The sequence below is a fragment of the Macaca mulatta genome, chromosome 2, assembly GCF_049350105.2.
Source record: "Macaca mulatta isolate MMU2019108-1 chromosome 2, T2T-MMU8v2.0, whole genome shotgun sequence".
In the NCBI taxonomy this organism is placed as follows: Eukaryota; Metazoa; Chordata; class Mammalia; order Primates; family Cercopithecidae; genus Macaca; species Macaca mulatta.
Genome location: NC_133407.1, coordinates 52,007,507 through 52,029,774, shown reverse-complemented (window position 1 = coordinate 52,029,774; position 22,268 = coordinate 52,007,507). Strand labels below are relative to the sequence as shown.

At 41.8% G+C, this 22,268-nt stretch overlaps 1 protein-coding gene across 3 annotated transcripts in view; it reads right to left on the bottom strand.

Annotated features, from left to right (window-relative positions):
• Window positions 1-278: 278 nt before the first annotated feature.
• GYG1 (glycogenin 1) overlaps window positions 279-22,268 on the bottom strand; it is a 36,777-nt gene continuing 14,787 nt past the window's right edge. The window contains exons 5-8 of one of the 3 annotated variants that reach the window (XM_015131770.3): window positions 18,906-19,032; window positions 3,838-4,057; window positions 1,413-1,463; window positions 279-1,152 (exon numbers count right to left, since the gene is read on the bottom strand). In XM_015131770.3, the coding sequence (XP_014987256.1) occupies window positions 979-1,152; window positions 1,413-1,463; window positions 3,838-4,057; window positions 18,906-19,032 (572 nt within the window). In that variant the 3' untranslated portion in view covers window positions 279-978. The remainder of the gene's footprint in view (window positions 1,153-1,412; window positions 1,464-3,837; window positions 4,058-18,905; window positions 19,033-22,268) is intronic. The other 2 variants (XM_015131771.3, XM_015131772.3) reach the window with 2 other exon arrangements.

The window sequence follows — 22,268 nt, the reverse complement described above, 5'->3', positions numbered from 1 at the left end:
TAAAGGTTAAAATATTCTAAAGAGCTAAATACCCATAATAGGGAGGTGCAGTATGAATGACACGATGTAAGTTTGATCTCAGTTTGTTCTGTCAGATCCATCACCATCACAGAAAAACAATTAGATTGAAATCATAGATACCAGTTTTTAAAGCATATATCCCAATGTTAAGCTACACTTTTTTAAGACTATGACAAATTCCAAAAATTATGAAAAATTCCCTAATAGATTTGTTCAAGGGTGTGGTAAGATTCCTTAATTTAATTCAACAACCAAGATACAGCAGTAAGTCTTTATTTTTTGTACAGGGTGCCACCACAGGTAACCATCAGAGAACACGCTGCTATTTTCAAATATACAGAACTGAACAAAAGCATTTTAGCATGCTGCCTTACTGTACATAGAAAACTGGTGAGCATCTTCAGACACTAAGACCAGGAAATAAAATGGGTTAAAGGTATTTGCTGATACGTTTATGAATCACTCAGCAGTGTTAATATAGCTTATCTTTACCTGAAAGCAGAATTACACTCACTCACTGGCAGCACTGGGCAATTCTAAGATTCAGGTCTCGTGAAAGGTAGGCACAACCAACAAGCAAGCAAGGAACAGATGCCATGTCTGCTTCTGAAGGGAGGGACTGACTTTGAAGCAGGCTCTGCAGATTTTAAGAATTGATACAGCTGTCTTAATAGCTTAATATTGAGTTTTCCTTACTTTGTATGTTGGCAGTCAACAAAAGAATTTCTGAAACAAGCTAAATAGGATTTTAAAGCAGAACACTGTCCATATAACAGAATTGCTGCTTCACAACTTTTGCCCAGTTCTCACCTCTTATCCTAAAAAAACCTCTCATCTGATAAGTTTTAATGAAAACCTCTAGCAACTGTAACAGACTTTTTTCAACCCAGCTCTAGATACTAAGTATCAGAAACAAGGCTTGTGAAGTGAATGTGTTCACAGAAAAATGCAGTGTTTCTACTGGAGGTAAGTGTCAAGTTTCCTCTTGATGTTGTCAAAGGAATCTGCTCCCATATAATCAGCCTGGCCCTGTTCCCATCGCTCCTTCCGTTCTTCCGAGGATACAAATGGCTGTGCCATAGCTGGGATCTCCCCAAGGGACAGATGTGATATGGCTCCTGAGACATCTTCCTAGAAAGGAAAGCATAATTGACTCTATGAGAGCTGAAAATCAAACTGTTTTAAAGAATGCAATAAACTGAAGACAGTGAGAAAAGCCAGGATGAATCATGCAAAGTAGCAAAAACTGAAAAGTATTACATGAAACAAACAAAAAAGACACAAAAATATAAACATTATATGATTTTTTCCTAACAAAATGAAGACTTCTTGACTCAGTGAAAACATTGGGAGAACAAAGTAATTAGGGTTAATGTTTAAGTTCTGCATACCTTTCTACAGAAGCCACAAGAGAAAGCCAGTGTATAGACCAAGTCTGAAAGCTGCAAACAGTTCATTAGAAAGTGTAAGATGGATGGGCAAGGGAACACAAAGTCTCAAGATAAATTCTCAATCTGTGTGGGCTCTGAAAGGTTGAGAACTTAAACAAAATGATACCCCAACAGGCTACATTTCAGAAAGAACCTAACTAGAGAGCCGCAACACATACTCAGTTATCACATTGTAAGAAGGAAAGTTAAACTGGTTTGAGACTAGGTACCAAACTTCTCTGCTTGTTCAAGCTTTCATTTGGATTACCAAGTAGCATCTGTTCATTTAATTTACTTAATTTTGAACATCTTTCAATTCCCATCTTCACCTTTCCTTGGTTCATAATTCCAGCCCTCATATTGCAGAAGGAACAGGGTAAGATGTGCAACAAACAAAGCAGACCTAGTCTACATTAAATTTGATTCTCATTACATGTACATGGGTGATCAACTTCACATGTACCACAAATTTACCAATGCTATCCTTCAAAAAGTACTAAGGTGCAAAGGTACTGGAAATCTTAGCAGAGAAAAAGGAAGGTAAATGAATACAGACAAGCATTGCTTTTAACAGAGAAAATGGTGGAAAAAGTGTTTTGACTGTTTTTGTTACCATATATATGTAAGCATATAGGTATGTATTTAAATTCAGTGGAACTTTAAGGTGTTTGGGTCTATAGGATTGCATTATAGCTGAGGCAACATAAGGCCTTCCATTGGATAGTCCTGCCTTTGCCTTGTACTTGGCAACAGTAATGATACAGAGGCATTCCAGAGTCCTCTGTTCACAATAGGGGGGCTGTGAATTTATACCCTAAAAGAGAGGCCCCTGAGGTCAGGCCAAATACACTGGACATAACTTAAAATAGTTTAGCATTTAAAGTGTAACTCTCCCTTCACCTGCCATAAAAGGTACTATCTTAATTCTGGGCTGTAGATGGCTACTTTTAAGCATAGTCCATCTCAAATTTTCATAAGGATAAGTCTCTTCAGACCTGGGTTTGAAGCCCATTCTGCTACTTGACTAGTCTGTTACACAACTAAGACAAGTTATATAACTTCTTTAAGCTTTGGTTAATTTACCTATAAAAGGAGATATTAATAATACTTAATATACTTAACAATACTAATAGTACTTAATATAGTGGTTTTAAGGGTTAAGAAAGGGTAACTTTCATTAAGCATTTACGATGTGCCAGGTGGTTTTAAGTACTGCATGACAGGGGTCCCCAACCCCCAGGCCACAGACCAGTAGTGGTCCATGGCCTATTAGGAACCAGGCCGCACAGCAGAAGGTGAGTGGCAGGCAAGCAAGAATTACCACCTGAGCTCTGCCTCTTGTCAGATCAGAGGTGGTTAGATTCTCATAGAAACATGAACTCTTATGAACTGTGCATGCAAAGGATCTAGGTGGTATGCTCCTTATGAAAATCTAATGCCTGATGATCTGAGGTGGAACAGTTTTATCCCACAACCATCCCCCATACTGGTCCATGGAAAAACTGTCTTCCACAAAACCAGTGTCTAGTGCCAAAAAGGTTGGGGACCACTGCTGTACAAATATTATGTCATGATCCATATAAAGCACTCAGAGTAAGAATGCAAGTGTTAGTTCTTTCTCCCTTTCTCCTTTCTATATCTTAGTAAGTGCTAGTAAGTGAAATGGCTAAAATCTGTACCACAGAAAAGCGAATAATCTCTTATGATCTCCCCATTCTGTTCTCTTATTTATATCTGAATATGTAACAGTTTCATTCCTCATCCTCCTCCAATTCTTTCATAAGAACAAACCTCAGAGAAGACCTTTAAAGTGAGAAAATATGCTAAACAGGGTTGTTATAAATGTTAACATGTCATCTCCCTCCTACAAAGATATTTCTTTTTCAAGATCCTATAGTAATCTTAGGAGTACAAACATAGGAAATAAAAATAATCCTACGAAAGTATTTACTGTATGTTCATATTGTGATTTTCACTGAAAACACATTCTTCTAAGCAGATGGCAAATATAAAGTAGATACATCTAAATGTTTGCAGTTCCTAAAACATTCAATGGGGTGTTATTTTTATAGACCACTACTTTAGGAATAATCTAAAAATCTTTTCAGAGGAGAATGGGCTAAGAATTCTAGAGTTAAAATATACGAGTATATATAGAAAATTCTTAAAAAACTATGTTCTCGGATCTAAAGAAATCTGCCACACAGTTTATTTCTGCTACTTCTTGCTGGGAATGTTTCTCCCCTCTAAGATGGTTACCATTTTCTTTCCACAAAATTTTATTTATCTCTGTTTAAAATGCTGCTAAATATTCCATGTCTCTATTGATACAACAAGTTTTTAAAAAGCAGCATTAAATGATCTGAAGAAAAGAAACAGAACCTACCACATTTACATATGAGCAGGTGTCTTTGACAAGGCCAAATTGTTGAAGCAGAGGTAAAACGTTGGTGGTAAAGATGTTCCACCACAGGATGAGAAACTCTGGATGAGTCATGTTCGGATCATGGGCCTCACTTTTGACACTTTTTGTTTTGGGATCATAAGTATAATTCCATGGTTTGACTCGTCCCAGGAAATGCACAACTTTGGCACTTGCACCAAACCTGCCAAGTGAACGCAAGTTGAAACAGTTAGTGGATTCTGAGTACTGACAGAAAGATAAGCAGCACTTTTCTGCAGCTGTCTTTTTATTTTTTTTAAAAGAGAGTGTCTCACTCTCAGGCTGGAGTGCAGTAGCATGAGAGCTCACTACAGCCTCTAACTTCCCACCTTTAGGCCTCCTGAGTAGCACAGGCCACCATGCCTAGCTAATGTTTAATTTTTTTTTTTTTTGTAAAGACAGGCTCTTGCTATGTTGTCCAGCCCGGTCTTGAACTCCTGGCCTGAAGCGATTTCTCCTGCCTTGGCCTCCCTATTCTATGGCCTTAACAGCGTACTTTCCATCCTGCAGTAAGGGTTCAAGATCAAACTGAGTTCACTGTGACACTGTGAGACAGATACTTTTAAAAGTACTTACTCAGCTGTGTGTTATGTTAAATACATACAAAAAATGTAAATGTAGTATTGGTTCGGTGCAACACTGAAGCACCAATCCATTGTGGATAGAACAGGCACACTACTTGGAAAGTATTTGGTATTACCTAGTAAAGTTAAAAATGCTCATGCTGTACAATCCAGCAGCTCAGCTCCTAAGCATATACACTAAAGAAATGCTTGTGTATGTGCAACAAGAGATATAATCAAAATGTTCACAGCAGCAGCAGCACTGTTTGAAACAGTCAAAAACTGGAAACAACCCAAATGTCTGTATTAGATTTTTGCTCAGCAAGTATACATTACTCCCAGCCTCATCGGGGGAGGACACTTTCCCACCTGATGTTGGACGTGTCCTATGGCTTGACTTGACTAAGACAATATGAGCAGAAGTGACAGTGTGCCTTACAGAAGCAATGCTTATTTCTGTTCACCCTCTGAGAAGTTAAAACTTCTGCCAGCAGAATATGCCTGGGTGCTTGCTGGTTCCAGAAAAAAGAAACATGGAACAGATCGGGACCAAACCTGTAGCCTAGCTCCAAACTCTGCTGAGATCATCAGAGCTGTCCTAGCCAACCCACCAACATATAAGTAAGAAATATTTGCTTATTGTTGAAAATGACTGAGACTTTAGTTATACAGCCATCTTTTTTAAAGGAAAAGTTCTGCTATATTCATAGCATGGAATACAATCTAAAATGAATGAACTATAGCTATATACATCATGCAGCAAAAAGATGAATTTTTAGAACATTTATGTTGAAAAAAGCAATGGGTCAAACAATTACATATATACGATTCCACTTACATAAAGGCAAAACAGGCTGGGTACAGTGGCTCACGCCTGTCATCCCAGCACTTTGGGAGGCTGAGGCAGGCAAATCATGAGGTCAGGAGATGGAGACCATCCTGGCCAACATGGTGAAACCCTGTCTCTACTAAAAATACAAAAATTAGCTGGGTGTGGTGGCACATGCCTGTAATCACAGCTACTTGGGAGGCTGAGGCAGGAGAATCCCGTGAACCAGGGAGTCGGAGGTTAGAGTGAGCTGAGATTGCGCCACTGCACTCCAGCCTGGTGACTCTGTCTCAAAAAAAAAAAAGGCAAAACAAGAAAAAAGGTACTGTTTAAAGATCAGAAAACTATAATCAATGTAAATTTAATGATGCTGGTTACCTCTGGGGGAAAGGTGAAGCTATCATTGGGAAGGGACAAAAAGAGGTTCTAAGGCACTGGTTGTGTTCTATGTCTTAACTTGGGTGACATTTTTAAACAATACACATTTTTAAATATGTATTCTTTTGTATATATGCTCCATTTCACAATAAAGAATATCTTTAAAAGAGTAGGAGTAAAGTGTGGTCCTGTTCTAGCTGGGAGGAAATCTATGTATATAAAAACAAAAAACAAACGTGAATGTAACAAGAGTCAAAGCAAAAATAGGAACAGTGAGTGCTCAGGAATTCACAGCAGGAAGGGCACTATCCAGCTGCAGCGGGAGCAGAGGTGCTAAGATAGTGGGATGTGACTTCAAGCTTATACAGCAGATGTGATCCGGGTAGCTGATGATATTGTAGGGAATTCCAGGCAGGCAACGGCAGGTATCAGGTGAGCACCTGTGTGCTTGACCAGGTATCCTCTGTGAGAGCCAGAGAGGAAGCTTTGAGTAGGGAAAGAAAAGTAAAATGGGACAGAACCTCAGGTACTGGGCTCAAGTGTTAGATTTCAGTAGATTTATACTACAGGCAACCAAGATACGTGAGCATGATATACTGATCAAAATAATACAAACTCATGTAACCCTTCCTATCCCCTAAAGTTTATCTAAAAAAAAAAAAAAAACACTTAGGAACCGGTTAAAAAGCTATCATCAGAGTTTACTATATTTGGAGACCAAATTCTTTAAGGATATGATGGGGAATAATAATATTTCTACAAGGTAAATCTTACCAATGTGTTAACTGAGGCTGTGAGAGACTGAAGTGAGATGCCCAAGGTCACACAACTATTAAGTGTTAGAGATGGGGTTTGACGTGGTTTTACCTCTAAGGCATGAGCACTTACCATCCTACCATGCTGCTGCTGCTCCAAAAAGCATGCAAGAAAAATATAGCCTATTTGTAAAGCTCCTTCCTCTTAAGGTTAATTGATCATTCCATGGTTTGTTTCTTCTGATAAATGAAGAGGATATTTGGTATCCCCAAGCTTACTCTTTATTTTATACACATAGTATATGTAACACACACAACCCTCTTGCTCTATTTAATCCTTAAAAGGATAAAAAGAGTAGGAGTAAAGTTTGATGCCCAAATTTGTGCACAGATAAAGCTATCGATTAAATAAGCAACTGTTAGGCATATGGCACTATGCTCACTGTGTGGCCCCAAAAGGCTTTTGTTCAAACAGGAAGATGGGTCATCTGCATAAAAATAAGCAAGGTGACAAGTTGGGGCTATCAGGGCAGTACTGACATTAAGGGCTACTGAAATTCCAAAGCAATGAATGCAGGTGGGATTTTCAGAGGTGGCTTTATGCAGGAAGTGGGGGCAGGGACAATGCATGGAAAAGAGTCAGATGACTGCCTTCAACAAATGTTCTAATGAGGATGGGGGAACCCATCACACAGCTCTGACTCCTGTGTTGCAGAGTGGAGGGAAGGCACTGCCCCATCCTAGCAATATAAACCCATAAGCCTAAAACCGAAATAGAGCGCATAAGAATGAGATATTCCTTCCACCTCCTCGGACATTCACCCCTCCTGACTCAACTTCCCTGCCTGCAGCCACAGCACCTATTTAGATCCTCTTGTGTTAACTTTTTGATCCTCTTGTTTTAACTTAACTGCTAAGCTTCAGCCCATGATTTGCCTAGACTTAATATAAATGTCATACACAGTCATAGCATGATAGTAATACTAATTAAAATAAGTTAAAACATGAATATAATGTAAACTATTCTAACCTGTTCTCTTGACAGTTCACTAATGACTAAGCAGTAGTAATAACTCATAATAAGAATATAAAGTATTCATATATCGCAGGCATTGGTTAGTGTTTGCTTGGTTTACTCAGTTAATCTCCAAAATGACAATGTGAGGAAACCAAGGCATGAAGAAGTTAAATAACTTGTCCAGGATCCCATGGCTGGTGAGTGACAAGGCTGGGATTCCATCCAAGCAGTCTGGCTGCAGAGCCAAGGCTCTTAGCCATGACTAGGCTGCTATTGTAAGACACTCCCAGAATTATAAGGGTATTGTCTGAGAGTGACATTTGTTAATTTATGGATTAACTCCTGCCGATGGACAGTTAATATGAAAGTGGAAAAGGTATGCCTAAGAATCCTGGCAATCCCCCAAGTATAGTTAAGGACCCAGCAACAGAAAGTAACCAATAGGAAAGCATGTTATGAAGTAAGTAACTTAGCATTCAAGAAGACTGAAGAAAGACTTTTTAGAAGGATGCAGTTTGCAACAGAGGTTAAGGAAAAAAGGGAAGAACAAGAAATGGGTGGTGCTTAAGATCAGCAGGTGACTCACAAGTAGACTGTGCTGGACATTGTCTAAGGGCCTGCCCAGCTCCTGTCTCTGGATTTGGGTGTCACAGCTCATGCAGAGGAAGGGCACAATGTTCCAATCCACCTGCACACGGACTGCCCTCTGCTGTAAGCAAGAATATACACCTGAGCCTCTAGCTCCGTCTGTATCCCAGCCTGGTTCTGGACGTCCACATGACTGGTTCAAGAGGCCTCTGCAGCCCTCCTGGATACCAGCTCCATGCTGGTTAAATACCTCTCCGTATGGCCTATGGCCTTCCTCTTGAATGTCAACAGGAACACCATTTGGAAACAATCCACACCCTGCATTTCACTGTGGCTTAGGCACTGATCTCTGCCTTTATGAATCCATGTCTCTGAGTATCTCTTTAATTCTAAATCTGTTACTCCCTGTGGTCAGGGGAAGGATCCTCCTTTCTCAAATTACCTTCTTTACCTATTCTAACAAAGTGAAAAAGCTGTATCCGCTGGATAGTCCTTTCATAGACAGGGCAGTTTTCGTTTTAAGAAATCCCTTGGTAAGACTGTTAAAGTAGAAACTGGGATCTTAAGGGGTCCTAAATGTGGGTGAGACTGCTTTTTCTGCCCTAAGGCAAGAAATTCCTTGGGTGCCAGCAAGACAGGGGGTGCGTGGGGAGAGACAGGAGAGGTGAGCAGGATTGTGGAGGGCAGTACTGCACAGTGATAGAGCCTCCCAACAGCCACCTACATTGCAATGAAACAAATCACAAAGTGTTAGGATGTAAGTAGGTTTCTTTAAAAATTAGTTGGCGCCAGTTTACTATGTGGCAAACTTGAAACAGACTCAGGGGTGTGAAGGCACAGAGAAGCATGAGAGGGGAGGTAAGAGAGATTCTGGGGCATACAGGAATCACGCGAAGGATGCAGATATCATGGGTATGGGCTATGCTCAGCCCTCTTTCTGTCCAGTAAGGAATGGAAATGCTTTTAGATGCATTAGGTATTGACATTACTTTCTTTTTTTTTTTTTTTAGACAGTGTCTCACTCTGTCACTCAGGCTCGAGTGTAGTGGTGCAATCTCATCTCGGCTCACTGCACTTCAACCTCTGAAGCACAAGCAATTCTCCCACCTCAGCCTCCCAAGTAGCTGCGACTATAAGCACAAGTCACTATGCCTGGCTAGTTTTTGTAATTTTTTTTTTTTTTTTTTGGTAGAGACGAGGTTTCACCATGTTGCCCAGGCTGTACTTGAACTCCTGAGCTCAAGCGATCCACCTGCCTCTGCCTCCCAAAGTGCTGGGATTACAGGTGTGAGCCTGACATTACGTGCCTGGCCTGACACTACTTTAATCAAACTGTTACACACCTAATATCTATGGAAATGGACAGTGGTAGTGAGTGGTCGGAGGTTTTAGAGGACCAGCTTTTTATGAGAAGAGCAGGCCTGGATGAGTCACTGAACATGGAAGGTTCGGACCAGCCCAAGAGCCCTTTGAGGGTGGGAAGAGGGCAGAAAAGTGAGAAATAAGGAAGCTGTTAAGTGGGGAAAAATGGGGCTTGGATAGGAGGGTGAGAGGGAAGTGAAGCCAGATTTTGCAACTTTGTGTAAGGCAGTCATATCACAAGTATGTTCCCAGAACTCATCTAGGGCAGCACTTGGCTTGATATGAGGGATACTGCCTGGACCCAACAATGGCCATCTTATATGAAGGTTTAGGAGTCTTTTTAACTCTCATTATGCTCTAATTGTACAACTAAACAGTTATTTACACAGCAAAGGAACCTAGAGGGCTGGCTCTATAAGCTTTCATAAGACACATCATACACAAAAAGAATGAGCAACAAGTCTTGAACACTAGTCTGTTTTCATATCTAGAGTTTCAATCTAGATATTAATTTCAAGTAATTATTTTTATGTCTCGACTTTGTTCTCTGAGAAATGTCTTCAAAAGATCATTTTCTATCATAATCAATTTACCCTTTAGTCATTTATGAAAATAGAGAATTACCGTATCAAAATGAAATAAGGCCAAATGTCATAAGTAAAAGGAGAAACTACTTCTTAAGTTAACCTAAATGCAAATTTAGGGGAAGACTTTATAAAAGGGTAACCCAGGATATTTTTCTAGTGTTTTATCTCTCCCACCAAATGCAACAAGCAGTCAGAATTTACATTGCACAGCTAAAAACAAAATAGAGGCTGGGTGTGGTGGTTCACGCCTGTAATCCTAGCACTTTGGGAGGCCCAGGCAGGAAGACTGCCTGAGTTCAGAAGTGCGAGACCAGCGTGGGCAACACGGTGAAACCCCGTCTCTACTAAAATACAAAAAAAAAAAAACTAGCTGGGTATGGCGGTGTGTGCCTGTATTCCCAGCTACTTGGGAGGCGGAGGCAGGAGAATTACTTGAACCGGGAGGAGGTGGAGGTTGCAGTGAGCCAAGACCACACCACTGCACTCTAGCCTGGGCAACAGAGCAAGACTGTGTCTCTAAAAAAAAAAAAAAAACCATCAAAAACAAACAAACAAAAAAACTAAATAAAAGAAAAGCAAAATACTCCACCAAAGAATAAGAAGGGGAAATGTTGATGTCAGAAGATAGCACTGAACTGACCTCAACCCAGAGTAAGGATAACCGTAAGATTCACTGACTCACTCCCTGACTTACCACTAAACTACCAGCCAGGAATTTAAAAAAAAAAAAAGAGTTGGGTACACGTCACAATTGTCTGTAAATTACTGACAGCCATTCATTCTGACCCAGTAATGGGGATTTGTCTCAGCTTGCATACATCTCTTAAAATAAATGTTCTAATTTTAACTTGATAGAATCTCAAAAGGGTCGTCCAGATCACAAGACATAGTTTGAACACAAGCCAGCAATAATACTGCTTATGTTAGCCGTTAAAATTATCCCTGTGACCTGATGTTACCAAAAGATCAGATAGAATTTTCATGACTAGTTTAGTAGTTGAGAAACAGCCAGTAACATGTGGATGAGACTACAGAACTGTTTAGAACAGAAAAGGAACTGGTTTATGACAGCACACACAGGAGCAATTTTACTCCTCACTAAGCTCTTTTTGTACATTGTTCAATCAGATACAGAGAAAGACAGCACTGCTTATGCGACACCTCTCTGGGAATCGTGGCAGCAGTGCCAAGCATCCTCTTGCCCGCTTCTGTGGCTCATGTTCTCTATTATGTTGCGACTCACGATCATGCACCTTCTCAGACTCACTTGCACACATGGGCAGAGCCACACACAAGCCCTTCTCCCACAACCAACTGCACACCTCTCCTCTCTCACGCACTCACAATCTAAGTTAGGAGTCACAAACCCAAGTGACCAAGGAGTGGGGCTGATCATAGAGAGGAGGAGTGGACTTGCTGAGGTGGGGCCTGAGGAACATAAGAGGGTGCACATCCCATCACTAGAAGAGAGCTGTTACCCCCAGCAAACAACTGACCAGACACTCATCCAATTTCTTTGCCTTGCCAACTAATCCTCCCAGTAATACCCTGGAACTCAGAACAATGTCAGCACTCAAACCCAGACTTTAATAACCTAGACTAGGTCCTAGTCAACAACATTATCTTCTAGGCTGGCCTCTCTTCACGGACCAGGTCAGAGAAGGACTTACAACACCAGCCACTAGAGAGACTCTCGTGGAGGTAGCATGTCATTCTTAGCCTCTATTGGCTGATTGCTCATTCATTCATTCAGCCAAAACATAACACCTGCCCACAAGCATCTGTGCCTATACACTTTGCCTTCCTTCATGTTACCAAGGATAAACTGTCCTGGCTCTTTTTTTTTTTTTTTTCTTTTGAGTCAGAGTCTTGCTCTGTCGCCCAGGCTGGAGTGCAGTGGGCATGATCTCACTGCAAGCTCTGCCTCCCGGGTTCACACCATTCTCCTGCCTCAGCCTCCTGAGTAGCTGGGACTACAGGCACCCGCCACCACACCCGGCTAATTTTTTTGTATTTTTAGTAGAGATGGGGTTTGGCTGTGTTAGCCAGGATGGTCTCAAATCTCCTGACCTCATGATTCGCCCACCTCGGCCTCCCAAAGTGCTGGGATAACAGGCATGAGCCACTGCGCCCGGCCTGTCCTGGCTCTTATCTGAAGCCAGTCTCTCCACTTGTGTTCTAGGTGCCGTCCCCTTTCACCTATCCAAGGACATCACTCCAGCGTCTCCCCTCAGTTTTCTGCATTGTTAATGTCACCGACCCCACCCCCAACATCATTCCTATCAATACAAAAACATGCTGTGGTGACATCTATCTTTACACAACAATCACCGCCACCCTCTCTTGAACCTACATTCCCATCCAGCTGCCACCCCATTAGAGCAGATGCCTCAGAAGAGCTGTGTACATTCATTGCCTCTAATTCTCCTCCTTCATTCTCCTGGACCCACTTCAGTCAGGCTTTCTCCCCCACCACTCCACCAGACGTCCTCCTGCCAAAGTCACCAGGAACCTCCACATTCCACATCCAGTGCCAATTCTCAGTTGTCTTCATATCTGACCTTATATCTGTGAGCATCTGACACAGACACAGATCACTCCTTCCTCCTTGAAACCTTTTCCTTGCTCAGCTTCTGCAATACCACGCTTCCCTGGGTTCCCACATGCCTTGCTGTCTCTTGTTCCTATTCTTCTATTCTCTTGTCCCTACTATCTTCCTGCCGTTGGGTCAATCCTCAGGACCCTTCTACTGATAATCACTCCCTTGGCTACATCATCTTGTCTCATGACTATAAGTATCATTATATGCTGACAACTCTCATATGTTCCAGACTTCTCTCTGGAACTCCTGACTTTTATCTCTACTTAGCTATTTCATACTTTCACTAGGATGCTCATATGCACCTCAAACTTTATACATCTAAAACCTAATACATTCCGTTCATTTCTGACCAATCCCTACCCCTACAAACTTGCTTCCCCCATGTTCTTTCCCATTTCAGGAAATGGTAACTCTATCATTCCAGTGACTTAGACCACAAACCTGTAACAGTCACATTTGACATATCCTACCAAATACCTGATTTTTCCAAAGATATTGGAAACCTAGGTTTTATGTGAAATTCCCTAATTTTTAAAGCATTGACAATTAAGTTAAAAAAAAAATTCTGTGTAGCAGAAATAAAACATATTTGTGTGATAAATACAGTTTGTGGCCCACAGATTTGAGACTTCTGAGGAAGTTATGTCTTTTTTTTTTTTTTCCCTTTTAGAGACAGTCTTGCTCTGTCACCCAGGCTGGAGTGCAGTGGTGCAATCTCAGCTTACTCCAACCTCCGCCTCCCTGGTTCAAGCCATTCTTGTGCCTCAGTCTTCTGAGTAGCTGGGATTACAGGCATGCATCACCATGCCCAGCTAATTTTTATATATTTATATATATGTATTTTTTTTTTAAGTAGTGTCAGGGTTTCAGCATGTTGGCCAGTCTGGTCTCAAACTCCTGACCTCAAGAGATCCACCCTCCTTGGCCTCCCAAAGAAATTATGTCTTCTTCCACTCAGTCCTCATACCTTTAACTTCCCATGAGCTCCCTCTTCGACTGATATAGCATTCCTCACCCAGACTTCTGCCCATGCGATCTCACTCCTTGTGCCCTTTTTGCTATTGTCAGAGCAGCATCCAAAGGCTGGGTTGGGTCTGATATGGAAGCTTTTCTCTTGGTGATAAAGACTTAGGTAGGGCACCAGAATATGCAGCAGTGAGATCTGAGGACAGATCATCTGATAGAGATAAACACTTCAGATGAGGTCAGAATGACCAGACAGCCACGCTGTGAAATGGGGCCCCAACATGCATCACTATCACCAAGAAAGAGGGAACAAGACATCTGTGCAACCACTGCTTGATTCTTCTTCTTAACACTCGAACCATGACAGACTGTGCCATGTGCCATACAAGAAACTGTACATCTAAGCAGTGGCTAAGTGGGTTAGACTCCAAGCTCCCTTATTCATCTTTGAGGCCTTGAGTGAGCTGAAAGCATGGCACAAGGTACATTCTCCAGGTTCGCCAACCGAATGAACGACCAGCAGGCCAACAAATGGCTGGAGAAAAAGAGTGACCCGAACTCTTTTTGAGTCAGCCTCAAGGTTGAGTGAATATGTATGAGTGTGAAAAGAAATGAAAACAGACTTCCAATAACAATAGTTACGTGGAGAGTTAGAGCCAAGGACGTGTCTCAGGGAGCGAAGAAAAATAACCAAATCGGAACTACACAGGGACAACAGAATTCACAACACTAAAGGTTTAATTCGTTTGGGGAAAATATTGATAAATAGGTTTGATAAGGTCTTAGTGAATGAGTCTGATTCTTAAAAAAGAAAGAAATATGAATATCTTCAGAAATGTTTAAGAGAGTAAAATAAATGAAAAAATATTTAATTCTCATTAGGCCAGGTCTCTGGTCATATCTAAACTCAAGTAAAGGGTAAAACAAAATATTTATATGGAAAGTATTGGGTTAATGAGACTTTGTACTCAATCAATTTGACCAATTAATTTATGTAGTGGTTTGAAGCAATACCAGAGAATTCTGTCTCTCTGCTTTAAGGTGTGTTTTGTATAACATGAGATTCCTAGACAGCTTTTAGTCAGTGGATATAATAGAAAGCAAAAATGGAACTAAACGATTTTTAAAAGACTAATAAGATTTTTTGTTTGCAGTACTATGCACAAACCAAAGTATATGCTATCTGGATGAAACAAAACCTTCATTTAGAGAAAACTTAAAAAAAAAAAAAAACTTATTAAAAGCCTAAGAAATCTACTAAATATCCCAAACATTATGCTAGGCACTTTCAAAAATATTATTAATAAATGCATTTATGAGCTGGGCACAGTGGCTCATGCCTATAATCCCAGCACTTTGGGAGGCTGAAGTGGGAGATCACTTGAACCTAGGAGTAAGACCAGTCTGGGCAACATGGCAAAACCCTGTCTCTATGAAACACACACACACACAAATTAACTGAGCATGGTGGCACGTGCCTGTAGTCACAGCTACTCATCAGGAGACTGAGGCAGGAGGATCGCTTGACTCAGGAGGTCCAGGCTATAGTGAGCAGTGATTGTGCCACTGCACTCTAGCCTAGGCAACAGAGCAAGACCCCATCTCAAAAAAATGAAATGCATTTATGATTTGTTTTCTGATGCAATACTACAAACTAACTTAAAAATTATTAAACCAGGCCGGGCGCGGTGGCTCAAGCCTGTAATCCCAGCACTTTGGGAGGCCGAGACGGGCGGATCACGAGGTCAGGAGATCGAGACCATCCTGGCTAACACGGTGAAACCCCGTCTCTACTAAAAATACAAGAAAATTAGCCGGGCGAGGTGGCGGGCGCCTGTAGTCCCACCTACTCGGGAGGCTAAGGCAGGAGAATGGCATAAACCCGGGGAGGCGGAGCTTGCAGTGAGCCGAGATCGCGCCACTGCACTCCAGCCTGGGGCACAGAGCAAGACTCCGTCTCAAAAAAAAAAAAAAAAAAATTACTAAACCAAACATTTTAGTTTTCAAATTATGCTGTGTTAAAAGGATCTTCCCTTACAAAAACAATACTAATTCTGTTTTTTTATATTTGAGTAGTCATTCGAAGTGATAAAACTATTAAAGTTTGTTTCCTTTATCTTTTGTTCTAACCCAATGGTACAGAGAGAAAGGCGCTAGATGTGCTGCTTTGTGGCTTAAATTCATATTAAGTTTGCTTTATACCAGGGCATCTTTTAGCTGAAGCTTCATGTAAGACCAAAGGCCACGATGTTCTAGATATCCAAGACTCTAAGATTCTGGGGTGTCTAAATACTGCTTTGGGGACATCCTAGTACATGGTTATTTGGAGTTGGTGACACAAACACTCCATTCTTTCTTCCATGAAGCCGAAGTTGCTCCAGACCACTCCATGGTCTCTGATTCCACCTGCCACCACCCATGCTGTCCTAGGAAAGGCCAGCATACTATAGGGCTACTCAGTCCTGGAGACCACCAAGGTTATTCTGAACCCAAGGGTAGGCCTTCAAATTCACAGGGATCTCTGGAGAGTAGCAATGATGACCGAAATGCTTGTAATGGATTACTTTCATTTAAAAAACATTTGGACCACAATTTTATATTAACTTACAATAAAAAAGAAATGTAACCACCTGTACCTTTTCAGTCTTGCCCAAATATAAAAGAATATAAGGAAAAATGTCTCTGGATGGGTCTCCACAAGAAAAGCAAATATATTTTCTGGCAGAGGGAAGGGAAAATGAGTTCTCTGATCTGGTTTAAATATTCAATAGGCAGCAATGGGCGAGACAAAGCATGGCTCTGAGTAGCCTTATCACAGAAACGTGGAGTTGAACCCCACAAGAGCGAGGTGCACAGAAGCAGCAGCATCTCCGGCTGGCCCTGGGTCAGCTGAAATCTGCCTGCTGGACGGAGTTGCTCCCAACTTTCCCAGTGTGTCATATTCTCTATGGTTACAATAAACCCAGGGGATTTCCAAAATTAGCACTCACTCATTGAGCCAGGAAGAAGAAAACCATCCTGTTTCAGTAATTTAGATCTCAAACTGGATTTTTGGGGGCAATTCATTTGGAAGATATAAAATCAACTGGGTTCTTGAGAGAGAAAGGCCAAGGTTCTAGCAAATTAAGTCTGTCTTGCTCCTCAAAACTTAACTCTGCTCCATCTGCTTCTTGTGTGTTAAAATAAAAGGACTGCAAGCAGTGTCTGTATAAACCAGGCTATCCCCGAAACGTACAATGTGCTCAATGGTAGTAAGGTGGAAAACAGATGGAGTTAAGCAGAACCACACACTCACTATGCAAGACTGAGTGGAATAGTCACACTATTCAAAAGTCTTTCTCCTCTGCACTGTCATCTTTTTGCTTGCTAAACTGAATTTAATCAATTGAACTATAAGCAAATGTCCTATTATAGACAAATTCAGCTCTAGGGGCCATACTGTCATGGTTTGCAGGAACACTATTCAAACTAGCAAGGTTATAAGTAAGGATTAAAATGGATCAGGTTCACATTTCCATGTGAGACAGGTTTGTATTTTACAAGGCCAAGGACTGAGAGGTGAAAATAATGCTTCTCCTATTCCTCCCTTGACAGTGAATCCTGTTGTTTGCTTTCCTCAGAGCACAGCTGGTGTGTCTAAGAGTCTGCTTGTTCCCATTGTACAAAGGGAAGAGAATGTAATATGTTGGAGACATATGCCAAGGGAACAGTTAGGGAGGAAAGAACACAAGATGCTTCTAATCCTTATCTGGAGGACGTTGATAGAGTCTTCCCAGAAAAGAACAGAAAAGGAAACACTGCTGCTACAAAAAGCCAGACATGCTCATTACTGTGGTGTAAGACTTATGGAAAGCACTTTGGATAATGAAATATGAGGAGTGAAAGGCTCTTTGTTTTCCGCTAACTCAGGAATGTCCATATGGGACAGAGATTGGCCCAACTCAGTGAAGGGCTTTGCTGCTCACGACTGTCTCAGGATCAACCTGACAGCTAGGCCCCTGTTCAAGAAATCTAAATCATCCTCTTTGTTAAACACAAATGAGTCAGAGGCTAAATAATAGGATCCTGTCCCTAACAGTGAGGTAAACATTGCAACAAGGGCTGTATTAGCTGTAAGGTGTATCAGAACTACACCAGAGGCCAGGAGCAGTGGCTCACGCCTGTAATTCCAGCACTTTGGGAAGGCAAGGTGGGCAGATCACCTGAAGTCAAGAGTTCAAGGCCAGCCTGGCCAATGTGGTGAAACCCAATCTCCACTAAAAATACAAAAATTAGCCATGTGTAGTGGTGCATGCCTGTAATTCCTGTTACTAGGGATGCTGAGGCAGGAGAATCACTTGAACCCTGAGGCAGAGGTTGCAGTGAGCCAAGATCATGCCACTGCACTCCGGCCTGGGCAACAAAGTGAGACTTTGACTCAAAAAAACAAAAAAAACTGCACCAGGGACTGTGCTAAACAAGCACATTACCAAAAACAACAAATGTCCACTGAGCACTTTATATGTATTAATTTGCTTCATCCTCCTGACAACCCTGTGAGGTAGGTACTATTTTCTTCCTTGTTTTACATATGGAGGAGCTGAGGCACCAAGTCTTAAGTCATGTAGCAGATAAATGGCAGAGTGAGGACATATGCCTTGCCTTTCTGGTTTATGACTTACTCTGAACACTATACTGCCTCTCTCAAACAAAAATGACTAACAACCTAACAAGTACTGAGCACTTGGGTAGACCAGGCCCTCTTCTAACCATGCTACATGATGACCTCCCTTAATGCCCACAATAACCCTATGAAGACATGGAGGCAGAAGTTCAGTAAGTAGGCCAAGGTCACCATCCAGGAAGTGGTCACTGCAGGATGTGAAGTGAGGTCAGCTAGCTCCGGAGTCCTTACTCTTAGCCACAGCAGCAACACTGCTGCCTGCATCTGGCTTAATCCCCACAACAACTCTGAGGGAGCTTTCAACACCTTTTTGCAGGTGAAGGAAACCAAGGCTCAGTAGACAGTATAGGGAAGACACTGAGTTAGAGCACAAACTCAACTCCTCCAAGTTGTAAGTCTGCAGAACTTAAGAGTCTGTGTTTTTGACCATGACACATGAATAACTTACCAGAGGGCCATGAACCCCAGAAACTGATGGGAACCTTGTCCCAAAGGCAGCTAAGTACCCTAGGGTCAAGCACGAGGCAATCAATAACATCAAGGTTTCTCCCCACTGCAGCCACGGTTCTTATAAGAGAAACTTTCCTCAAAGTATCTACCTGTTATTTCCCTCAGAACGACAATGAGGCAGCCCCCAAATTTTACACCCCCCTTCTCTTCCCTCAACATCTCCAACAATAGTTAAACCATTTGCACTTACACTTTAAATGCTGGGAGGTAGGAGTATATAGAGATGCTGCTGAGGTTATAAATAAAGGGCAGGTGTTTTCTGATATCTCTTGTTGCCCAGCTACTAAAAAATGTGTTCAGTATGCCTTGGTCCCCACCTAAAAGAAAAAAATATATAAATTAGTTAACAGATCTCTATGACAGTTTAAGAATTTTATAGGAGCACATAACTGGACCTTTAAAAATAGACACTAATTCCATTTTTATTTTATTTTTTTTCTGAGATGGAGTCTCGCTCTGTCACCCAAGCTGGAGTGCAGTGGCACAATCTCAGCTCACTGCAACCTGTGTCTCCTGGGTTTAAGCAGTTCTCCTGTCTAAGCCTCCTGAGTAGCTGGGACTTCAGGTGCATGCCACCACGCCAGACTAATATTTGTACTTTTAGTAGAGATGGAGTTTCACCATGTTGGCCAGGCTGGTCTCAAACCCCTGATCTCACGTGATACACCCGCCTTGACCTCCCAAAATGCAAGGACTACTGGCATGAGCCATCATGCCTGGCCCCCATTTTTTAATAAGTTCCTTGACACGCCAATTGAAAACATTTTAGGGAGTGGCCATTTCCCTGATTTAACTCATTAATTCAACCAGTATCTATTGAGCAGCTACTATGTATCAGATACTGTACTAGGCAGTGCAGAGTCAACAGTGCACAAAGAGATATGGTCACTGTCTTCCCAAGGGTCAGGTGGGAGACACCAACAGCAGCAAATCAAGTCAACAAACATCGCACAGATGGAGATGAATGCAGTGAAGGAATGTACATGGTACTACAGGCACACATAGAAGTGGCTTGAGCGACATCTGATGGGTGAAGGAAGGCTTCCGCGAGCAAGTTGTGTTTAAACCAGTATCTGAGGGGTGCACAGGCACACCCGAAAAATGCAGATGGGGGAAAGACAGGGCACAGTGTTTCAGGCAGAACAAAAACAGCGCACACCACAGGCCTGTGGTGGGCAGGAGCATGAGGCTATGGATAGAAGGCCTGGAAGGTGGCCTAAGTGGATTCGGCGGGAATGAATTGCATGACACCAGGTGAGTCTCAGAGAAGGCGGCAGGGACCAGACCACATAGGGATCAGGTTTTACACTTTATTTCCAGTTAAAGATTTCAGACTTTCCCCTGAGTGTAATAGGACAAAAAGAATCAAAAAGTAAAAAAGAGCAAACTGGAACAACGGAATTGTTTTCCAGGGCCCACAACTGTTGGCTTATCAACAGAGGGCCCACGAGGCCACGTTAACCCTATGGTGCACTCTCCCACCACTGACCAAAAGTCTCTGGGCAGATCCTGCTCAGTCACCACTGTGGCCAGCGCCAGCTACAATGATACAGCAAAGTGTCTGCTCAGCCCTTGGGGTTCCTGGACTTCATATCTTCCTCAGAAAGTGGGGATCATGGCCACTCATTCAAAAGAAATAAAAACAACACAAGACACATTCTTCCATGTATTTCACGTGCTTTCTATTTTAGACTCATGAGATTTCAGAAAACACGCTCAGAACGAGTCTCCCAAGCAGCAGAACAGGAGTTAACGGTACGTGTGTGTGTGCATGAGCGCATACATGTGAGTGTGTATGGGGATGGCAGGCAGGGAGACACCTGCTCTAAGTGTCAGGCAGGAATACTGCAGAGTCACTCCTCTCCTCAGCCTCCTTTGCCGAAAAATCCAGCTCCTTTCTCAACATACAACAAGTCCAGTTGGCTGTCATCGCTATTCAATTATCCTTAGTTTTCAAGGAGACTTCAAAAATCTAGAGCTCTATTTAATTTCTGGAGTTAAGTAATATGATCAGGACTTTAGGTTTAAAGTCCAAGTGTACCTTATCCACCCTCTGCGTATTCTATCCTTTCCAAATACCTTCAATCAACTCTAAGAATCAAAGGCATTCACTGATTGTCTATGAGGAAAGCCCTCCTTAAACAGCACCCCTGACAGGTCTGTGTTCCTCAAGGGACGAACAACAGAAAATCAGTTTCACTCTTGTAATTTCTAAAGCACAATAAAGATGGCAACAGAATATGCTTCACTGTTACAAAAATGCAATGGACTCAATGTTTAGATACCCCCGAATTCCTACACTGAAATCCTAACCCCAAAGTTGATAGTACCTGGAGTGACGCCTTCGGAAGGTGATTAGGTCATGAGGGCTCTGCCCTCATGCATAGGATTTGTGCTCTTATAAAAGAGGCCCAAGAGAGGCCCCTCACCTCTTCTGCCACATGCAGCAGTTATAACAAAAAAATAAATAAATAAAAAAGCTGTCTATGACCCAGGAAATTGGCCCTCTCCAGATACTGAATATGCTGCACCTTAATCTTGGAATTCCCAGCCTCTAGAACTGTGAGAAATATATTTCTTCTATAAGCCATTTAATCTATGATATTTCATTATAGCAGCCTCAATAGACTAAGACAATGGACAGACATGAGAACTAAAGACAATTTTAGCTATATAGGCAAATGAATATATTTTGAGGCACAAACTATCGAAGCCAAAACATCATGCCATTCATTAAAGGCTTATTTTGGATTCCACAAAGATACCCCAAATGTGGGACTAGACACTAATGGCTGAGGTACAGAGGCCTGAAGTCTTAACTAATTTCCTTTCACACATAATCATCAAAATACTGCCAATCAGTTCCATGGGAACAGAAAAAAAAGCTAAGGAAATGTTCATAGCAGCTTTGTTCATAATAGTACAAACTGAAAACAGCTCCAATGTCACTCAACAGGTATATGGATATGGCACATCCATGTGGAATATTTCTCAGCTATAAGATGGAACAAACTAGAGATACAATAACCTGGATGAATCTTAAATTAATTACACTGAGTGAAAAACTCCAATCTCACAAAGTTACATACTATGTAATTTCACTTATATAACATCAAATAATAAAATTACAGAGATAGAAAGCAAATTAATGGTTGCCAGGGGAGAGGGAAAGAATGAGAGATGCAGTTGTGGCTGTAAAAGAATATGACGGGCCAGGAGCAGTGGCTCATGCTTATAATCCCAGCACTTTGGGAGGCTGAGGCGGGCGGATCACGATGTCAGGAGTTCAAGACCAGCCTGAACTATATGGTGAAACCCCGTCTCTACTAAAAATACAAAAATTATCTGGGCGTGGTGGCACACGCCTGTAGCCCCAGCTACTTGGGAGGCTGAGGCAGAATAGCTGGAACCCGGGAGGCAGAGGTTGCAGTGGGCTGAGATCACACCACTGCACTCGAGGCGAGGTGACAAAGTGAGACTTCATCTCAAAAAAAAAAAAAAAAACCAGAATGTGATGAAGGTTCTTGTGATGGAACTACTCTGCATCTTGACT